At 49.8% G+C, this 8,900-nt stretch overlaps 1 protein-coding gene across 1 annotated transcript; it reads right to left on the reverse strand.

Annotated features, from left to right (window-relative positions):
- Positions 1-6,764: 6,764 nt before the first annotated feature.
- Positions 6,765-7,679, reverse strand: PHACADRAFT_194984 (uncharacterized protein; the record flags this gene model as incomplete). Its single annotated transcript, XM_007395243.1, has 3 exons — positions 6,765-7,276; positions 7,342-7,422; positions 7,667-7,679. 3 exons carry the CDS (start codon positions 7,677-7,679, stop codon positions 6,765-6,767), a joined length of 606 nt encoding a protein of 201 aa, XP_007395305.1.
- Positions 7,680-8,900: the final 1,221 nt, after the last annotated feature.

Consider the following 8,900-nt stretch of genomic DNA (forward strand, 5'->3'; position numbering starts at 1 on the left):
CCAAGTCACGCGCATCGTGCACTAAGTATACGGCCGCTCCGGGGACAGCTTTTTGTCTGACGCTCACATTCACTGCGAAAGCGCTGCCCTCTGGATGCCGTTGTATTTTATCTACGAGTTTTGTACCTATTGTAGTTTTGTGAATATATAAATTGCTATCTTAATTTTTTATGTGCGAGCTCGCCCCCAAAAATCCGATTATTGAATAAATCTTGCGAGCTCTCTGGCAAATGCCACCCAGCCTGGCGCTCCCTGGTAATGCATTGCCAACCTTAACTGAATGATAAAGGTCCCCAGGCTGGTAAGCCTTAGAAATCATACAGGTGCTCTATCTACTATGGCAATGGCAATCTCAGGGTGGGTTGACTTATATTCATGGGTGCCTTTATCTAGCTTGGCCAGATTAGATCATTGGGTAATTTTTTTGCTGATGGAGCACGCATATCAGGTGCTCGCAACTGTGATGGCACTGTAACTGACATGCACATAGACCTGAGATCGAATCCCGTCTTATCGAAACAGTTGTCCCATTAGCTCTGATCGTTTAGCGGGGACTTGTCATCGTGCACAACATAGGTGTCGAAGTGCTGGTCGCTGGTCGCATTCTTGACTCCAAGCACATTCAAGCCGATACGAGAGAAAGCGACCTGCAGACTCGGGTGGGTGATGAGGAGAAGCTCTACGGATGATCCATGGCACGCCAGGTACGGTTCGCCAGCTCGAGAATGCAGCTGACGTCATCTTTCGCGAAGGACGGCTTGAACTCGGCGGGGGCGGCGTAGAACAACGACACGTCCTCGATGAATATACTCTATTTATATGAAGCTCTCTCCTATCTGAGATGGTTTTAAAGACTGGCGGGAAGCCGAGGCGGGACGTACCCTCGGGAACAAGTAGATGACACTGCCCTGAGCATCGTTAGGATCTGGCAGCTCGCAGACCCCCTGTTCAGCAACGGAGATATAGGGGGCGGGATAGCTGAGCGCTACTGGTGGCTATAGTGGTCGCAGCGAATTGAGGGTGAAGACGGAGAATGGTGCGACGCGGAAGATACTTATTCTGAGCGTGCGTCGAAGCCGAGCGGTAGCCCTAAACTATTAGTCATAGTTCATTGTTAAAGTGTGACTGAACTCTCGCTTTATTCTGTGCTACAGGGCCAGTATATATACATGTGAGTCAGGACCTCTGATACTGCTATAAGACCTATGGTACTGTGAGCGTAAGCATATATACTAAGCATGAGTAATCAGATATCGTATTACTACAAGATAACAGAGGGATCATGTGATGATATCCCCATTAGTCCGTACAGGGCAATGACGTAATCGCCCAGTTCTGACACTCCCACTCGACTAGTTATTGCCTAATCTACTGAAGACCAAGCCTAGCATAGACCGGAAACACTCAAATTTCGTTGCACCAAGTGGTTTCGTCAATGTGTCGGCGATCATTTCGTCTGTACTAACGTAGACTATATCCACTCGTTTTTCTTCTACGTATTCACGTATGAAGTGATATTGAATGTTGACGTGCTTGAGCCTTCGGTCGTGAGCGGGATTGACTGCGAGAAAGATTCCTCCTTGGTTGTCTGCTACCAAAGGTGGTGGTGCAGTAGGAAAGTAACCTAACTCTTTTTGGAGTGACGTTAGCCAGGCTAACTCAGAGCATGCCTCCGAGAGTGCCATGTATTCGGCTTTCGTCGAGGATCTTGCCACCATCTTCTGCATCTGAGATGCCCATGTGACTGCTCCATCAGCCATCAAGAAAACGAAACCGGTTGTTGATCGCCGGTTGTCCCGATTTTTGCCCCAGTCTGCGTCTGAATATCCTATCAAACCGGACTGATTTGAGCCAGAGTACTGGATACGATACTCGGTGGTATGACGGAGATACCGGAAGATATGCTTCGCGGCTTCCACGTGCTGTGACGTAGGGTTTTGCATGTACTGTGAGAGTCGTGTGACTCCCCAGGCAATGTCGGGTCGTGAACCAATCATCAAATAAATGAGACTACCAATCATGGACTGATAGTGATGGCGGAGTGCGTCGGTAGCGGTGTATGTTTCCGCAGCCTTCTCGAGATGTATGCCTTCGGGCAGCGGTGTGCGGCAAGGTTTTGAGTTGTGCATCTGGAACCGAGATAGGATTCTTTCGGTATACAACTGTTGGTCGATTTCCAGACACCTGTTGTTTCTATCACAAGTGATCCGCATTCCAAGGAATGTACTAGCGGCTCCAAGATCTCGCATTTGGAATTTCTCTGCAAGAACTTTCTTCACTCGTTGGATCTCGGGTAAACTTGGACCCATTGGTAGAAGGTCGTCGACATAAACTATGAGGTAAACTTCGACTTTGTCGTGATGATAAACATAAATGCCAGCATCTGAGCGCGTGCGTTTGAATCCATTTTTGAGTAGCGTAGTGTGTAGCTTCTCGTTCCAGGTGCGTGAGGCTTGGCGTAAGGCATAGATTGCCTTCTTTAATCGACACACCATCTTTTCTTGTCCTTTCTTCACAAAGCCTTCTGGTTGTTCCATATAAATCTCCTCGTCGAGCTCACCATACAGGAAGGCCGTTTTGATATCCATTGCCTTGATTTCCCAATCTTCGAGAGTGGCATGTGCGAGTAAGAAGCGTATAGCTTCATAGCGTGCGATGGGAGAGAAGGTCTCCTGAAAATCTATCCCCTCTATCTGTGTGAATTCTTTGGCCACAAGACGTGCTTTGTAACGGCCATCGGGCTTGATCACATAAACCCATTTGCATTTTACAATTCTCCGGTTGTTTGGTCTATTGACCAGAATCCATGTAGAATTCTCCTGCTGAGACTTGAGTTCCTCTTTCATCGCGATCTCCCACTGTTTCACATCTGGGCGAGACATTGCCTTGCGATACGTAGTGGGGTCAGACTGGTGAGCATGACATATCCATTGGAATAAATTCCGACGGAGTTGATCGTTGACTTCCATTGGAGAACCTTCACGTTCTTGACGTGCTTCTCGTTCTTCTCGTTGATCACGTTGGATGTCTCGTTCCTGTTGACGCCATGCTTCAGTGGGCAGGACGTCACCATAGCTATTATCGGGAACACGGCGTTGGCCTGCATTCTCGTGCTGTGGCCTGGCCGGGTGTGGCACAGGTTGTGGTTCGAGATTCCATCGTTGCCTAATATCAGGAGCAGGTGGTGCTGCCTGACGAGATGGACCGGCTTGTCCGCTCTGACAAGGACGATATTGTTCTCTCTGAAGTGGAGGTTGTCCAGGAGGTGGACCGGGGACAAATGGTATCTCCGGATGTTCGTATGGTTCCGGAGTTGGGCTTCGATATTGTTCATAACAATCAGCTGGATCGTCATTGACTTTGTCATCATCCTCTTGTTGCGGTTCGTCTTGCCGCGGTTGTGGATGTGCGTTGTCTGGGGGTTAATTATCAGGTGTGAAGTCATCTGGACTGGTAAGGTCCGGGTTTTGCAGTTTGGGTAGGACAGGTGGAAGTGGATCTTGAGACATTCCAGGCTCACGAGGCCTTTCGTCTCTCTTGGGGAAGGAAGACTCATCAAAGGTGACGTCGCGTGACACAACAATGGTTCGGGCAGTTGGATCCCAGAATCGGTAACCCTTTGTACCGATTTTGTACCCGACGAAGATCATGACTTTAGCTTTTGGCTGTAGCTTATTGACCCTCGCATCCTTATGTGTGTGGACATAGGCTTTGCAGCCCCATACTTGAAAGTACGATACGTCTGGAACAGTGCCGTTTCATTTTGTGATGGGCGGCTTCCATTGATGATGGCGCAGAGGTTGTCGATTGTATATGTGTACTGCTGTTTCCAATGCTAGCTTCCAGAACCCAAACGTCATGCCAGCATGATGTCGCATAGCTTCTGCCTTATTCTGAATGGTCTGTTGCCAGTGTTCTGCTCTGCTGTTCTGTTGTGGTGTCCACGCCACTGATAGTTAACGCTCTATTCCACGTTCTGCTAGTAAATCGTCGAATTCGCGGCCTAAAAACTCCCCCCCATGGTCCGAACGTATAGCCTTGAACTTTTGCTCGGCCTGTGTTTCTGCCCAAGTGACGAATTGCTTGAAGGCAGAGAAGACATCAGACTTCCGTTTCAGATACCAGACTAAACCAAACGAGGAGTAGTCGTCAAGGGTGGTAAGGGCAAACTTGTATCCATCGAGTGATAACGACGGATATTCAACAAGATCTATGTGAATTAAGTCGAGGGGATGATCTGCACGACTGTCAGACGCAGGAAATGCATCGCGATGAGACTTCCCGAATTCGCATCCATCACAGGGAGTATTCCTGGTTGGAGCTGAGATCTTATCCGGGACGCCTTTAACATTACCAGGTAGCTGAATAACTGATTTCTTCCCGGCGTGTCCGAAGCGACGGTGCCACAAAGTATATGGATCGTCGGATTTGACCGACATTAATGTTCCTGGCTTAATCTCGCTGGTCCTAGTGAGGACTTCAGCTTCTAGCCAATATAAACCTGATGACTTTTCATATTCGCCCTCCATTAAAACTGTCCGCTGTTGTGGGTCTGACCCGCAGAGTAATTTAAACTTCTTGCCATCCATCTCAATACGGTGACCGTTATTGAGTGGCATTCTGGGCGCAAAGAACCGTTCTGCGGCTTCTGGTACGTATAATACGGTTTCTAACCGGATATGCTGAATTTGTCCATCTGTGAGACGATGTTGCAGAGCGATTTCACCGTGACCTTTGATTTTGATAGTCTGACCTTTGCCGGCCGTATGTGCTTGACCTGGCTTAGAGAATTCATGATACCGAATAAAGTCAGTTTTGAACGGTGTGACGTGTGCTGTGCAACCGCTGTCGACCATCCACTTAGACTTGACACCCGTGGCATAAAGAGAAACAGAGATTGATTCCTCCTCGATCTTCACTACTAGTGGTACACTAACTAATCTAAGCGTGTTTACTGTCTGAGTGGTAGTCGCGGTATTGTCCTTTGCCTTGCCCTTTCCTTTTCCCTTCTTTTGCTTTCCACCACCCTGCTGCTGCGTGTTGTTGCCGTTACCAGAACTCGAGCCAGAATTCGCCGGCTTTGTGTCCCAGTGCTGCTCCGTCGTGTGATTCTTGCGACCACACTTCTCACATTTCTTGTCAAGGAGAGGCGCCTTCGAGACGCGCGCAATCTGAGTGCAGTTCGCAACGTGGCGCTGTTCTTCCTCGACAATTTTGGGCTTGATGAGCGCCACTGTGAGCAGCGTAACATCTGTCTGTGTGGTGAGAATTGTACCAGCGATGGTCTGGTACGACTTGGGGAGAGCATTGATCATGAGCAGAGCAAGGAGCTGAGGTTTGACCTCTATTCCCGCCGCGTTGACCTGGTTAGACTGCTCTTGTGAGCGCATCGAGTTGCGGGCCGAGCGCAGAGCTGTCAGAAAGCTGCGCATTGAACAGCTTCTGGAAGGCAACAAATGCGCCTACCACTCCGGGTTTCTCGTAGCCAGCCTTGATCGCGGTCCATGCGTCCAGGGCTAAGAACTTGTCATCGACGAGATGACGAAGGTTCTGCGTGATGTAGAGCTGGATGATACCCAGTGCCTTGTCGTTTTTCTCATCCCATGCAGCTTGAGCTGTGATTTCTGTAGCCGTGGGTGTACCAGTCGCAGCTATTGGTCTGGCAAGACCAGGGACAGGGACGGTCGCTGTGGAGCCGTATCTCTGGATCAAGTACCAGACGCCCTGGTAACGCAGGAAGGCTCGGATCGCGTCGGACCACTTTTTATAGTTGGTGCCGTCGAATTGCGGGATGGTTGAGGTAGCGAGCTTGGTCGGGTCAGAAGAGGATGACATTGTTATCGTGTACAAAGAGGAGGCAAGTGTATGCATAGAGAGTTTCACGTTCCTTTGGAGTTAACCCGACATCGTAAAAGAATTCACTGAGATCGAGCTCGTATGATTCGGCTCGTGTCGCTCAAAGTGATTCCCAATCTTCTTCCAAGAATGCGAGATCGTATAGCTGATAGATTGGCCTATAGTATAGATCTTCAGCAATATCTTCCTGATCTAGGTAACAGGCGTATGGCTCCGAATATGTATCGGAGGTTGTGGGGAAGAAGATGTTGATGATGTCTTCGTCAGGGTTGATTAACACTGCTGACGCTTTCAGAGGTTGTTGAACGTAATTGAAGTACTGCGGGGTTAACAACAACTTGACGTATTGTTCGTGTGTTGTTAATGATTCCCACGGAGTTTCTACGTCGTCTATGATATTCAGTCGCTGTCTGAATTCTGCAACGGTTTCCTGTTTTGTCTCTACAGTTTCAGGTACCGTATTTGTCTCCTGAGAGGTATTGATTGTGAACGCTATTGAGCGAACCACTTATCCCAGCTAAGCCGATTTAGCCGAGAGGTGGATAGAGTTGGGATTGGGCGAAGGAACCAGTTAAACTACGACTCTTGTTGTCGCTTAGGATAAACACACAGTTTGTCAGGTTTCCGAGTAGAACTTGTTTCTGATTGTTACAATAGCGTTGTATACAAAGTATTTACTTGTTCTCGTAAAACTTAACCACGTCAAAATATCCGTTCACGTAAACTGCGCTGAGCGCTCGTACAATCCGGGCTTTGTTCTTGTGTAGCCCTTTGAACGAGATATCCCCTATTTCTCTACACCCTAATTCCCACTTGCGTCACTCCTCGTATTTGACGACGTTGCAGACATCCACTAGGCAGTGCTTGATGCGCGTGAGCTGCTTGATGAGTCGGCGGAGATTGCAGACTCAGTCGGAGTTAAGGTCGTCGAGCTCGAAGGTCTCGAAGACGTCGAGGCGTTTGAGCGTGCCGTCGAACTTCGGTGTGAAGATGCAGACGAGGTCGGCGGGAGTGTGCTTGTTGAAGTCGATTAGCATCGGCTTCGGGGCGATCGGCGTATGTGTCGCCGGTGGGATGGCAGCGAGACGCTGCTCGAGTGTCGGCTTTGATGGACCGGCGAGGATCCGTTCGCGTGCCTGTTGAATTTTGTGTGCAGCTAGACGCTGCTCGAAGTCAGCCTTGTCGGTCGCGTAGCGCTCGTGGAACTGTTCGCGACGTAGGCGCCTATCCTCGTGTGAGTTCGGAGGGAACGGGAGAGTGAGCGCTGCAGTCGGCGGGCGTAGTTCTTTGCCGCGGCGTTTACCGTACGGGACGGTCTTGACGGAGTCGTTGGCGTTGCCAGAGGCGGGCGCGTAGCCGGCGGAGTGTTTGTACCGCTGGAAAACGGAGTGAGGGGGACGAGCAGGCAAATCCTTTGGCACTAGTTTAACGCAGGAATGAACGTGATGAGCGCTCCGTCTGCCACTAGCACGCAACGAGACTTACTCGTAAACTGCGTGGATAAACTTGTTTTAAACTGGGTGAAGGGGATCGAGGTTTCCCGAGGGGTCTTCTTCAGCAATGAGACTAGTAAAGTGGGGGTAGAGTGGCCGTGAGGCCGGGGCTCATAACCTGTTAAAGTGTGACTGAACTCTCGCTTTATTCTGTGCTACAGGGCCAGTATATATACATGTGAGTCAGGACCTCTGATACCGCTATAAGACCTATGGTACTGTGAGCGTAAGCATGTATACTAAGCATGAGTAATCAGATATCGTATTACTACAAGATAATAGAGGGATCATGTGATGATATCCCCATTAGTCCGTACAGGGCAATGACATAATCGCCCAGTTCTGACATTCATAAGGTCGAGAAGTGTCGGGATAAATGAGTAGAGCTTGAGATTCTTACATGCAAATATACGTCTGGGGCATGTGCTGAAAGTTCCCGTGCCCGTGGTGGTAGCAGCTGCCAGGAACGAACGCCATTACGTAATCAGTATCATGTGACCTTTCTCCTGAGAAGGCGTTACAACCACGCAACAATGAAGACATACGAGTCCGAGTTATCTTCTATCTTATTGTACTATCCGAACAAGTTACTCAAAGCCAAGTTATGTCGGCCCAGAGACCAGGCGCTATTAGGTACTACCACCGGGTAAGCTGAGGTGGGGTAACTGGTTGTCGTGAGCAAACTGCCGAGGCATTCCCCATGTGTGGTGCGTTCTCAATCCACGGAGCACGAGAAGCTCGTACTTAGCGCTATCATAGAAAACGGGTACCGCATCGCGCGCCTGTGCCTCTGTATAAGCTATGATGCCCCTTACATCTGCACAGCACGCTGCTCTGTCATGTCGTCCCATAATTCAAACGTCACGTCTGCTGACATTTGTGGTAAAGCGGCGATGTTATTCCTAGTACGCGTACTTTAAGGTTTCGGTCCACCTCTCCACGCGTGTGTATTTACGGTTTTCGTGTAGGGACTACAATTTCTCATGACTATATGGTCCGAGGCACTCGAATATCAGTCACGAGCCGGCCTGTAATGGCTTTCTGATCCAGCTGACTCTGACTTCATGCTCTTTGGCATTCTTGCTCGTATTTAAATCAGTCGCACTGTATATGTATTATGTTGATGGATGGCGAACCGGCATCACTGGTAAATCCGCATAAATTTGGCAAGCTTGGGAGCCGATTGGGTTAGGACCTGCGCGGGCTGGGCGATTTGATCCGCACACGGATAAGCCCGAATTCCTGAATGGCCATCACATCTCCCAACACCCTGCGGTAAATACAGCGCCTCCAGGACCAGGACAGCAAGATCAATGCCACGAACATGAGCGCTTGGGCGGCGAGAGGGGGAACAAACGCACGGCGGCTGCGGGGCGCGTGTGGTCACGGAGGGGTGAGTACGGGGTGCAGAGGGTAGCGGCTGGACGAGGGATTGACTGCGTGAGTCCCAGCGAAGTGAGAGTGCTACTACGGCTGTTTGCGCATACCACGTGTGCACAGGCTTGTCGACCTCATGCAAGTCGCGCGCCCACAGTGGCATCCGTTCAAGTC

The sequence above is a fragment of the Phanerochaete carnosa genome (assembly GCF_000300595.1).
Source record: "Phanerochaete carnosa HHB-10118-sp unplaced genomic scaffold PHACAscaffold_5, whole genome shotgun sequence".
NCBI lineage: Eukaryota > Fungi > Basidiomycota > Agaricomycetes > Polyporales > Phanerochaetaceae > Phanerochaete > Phanerochaete carnosa.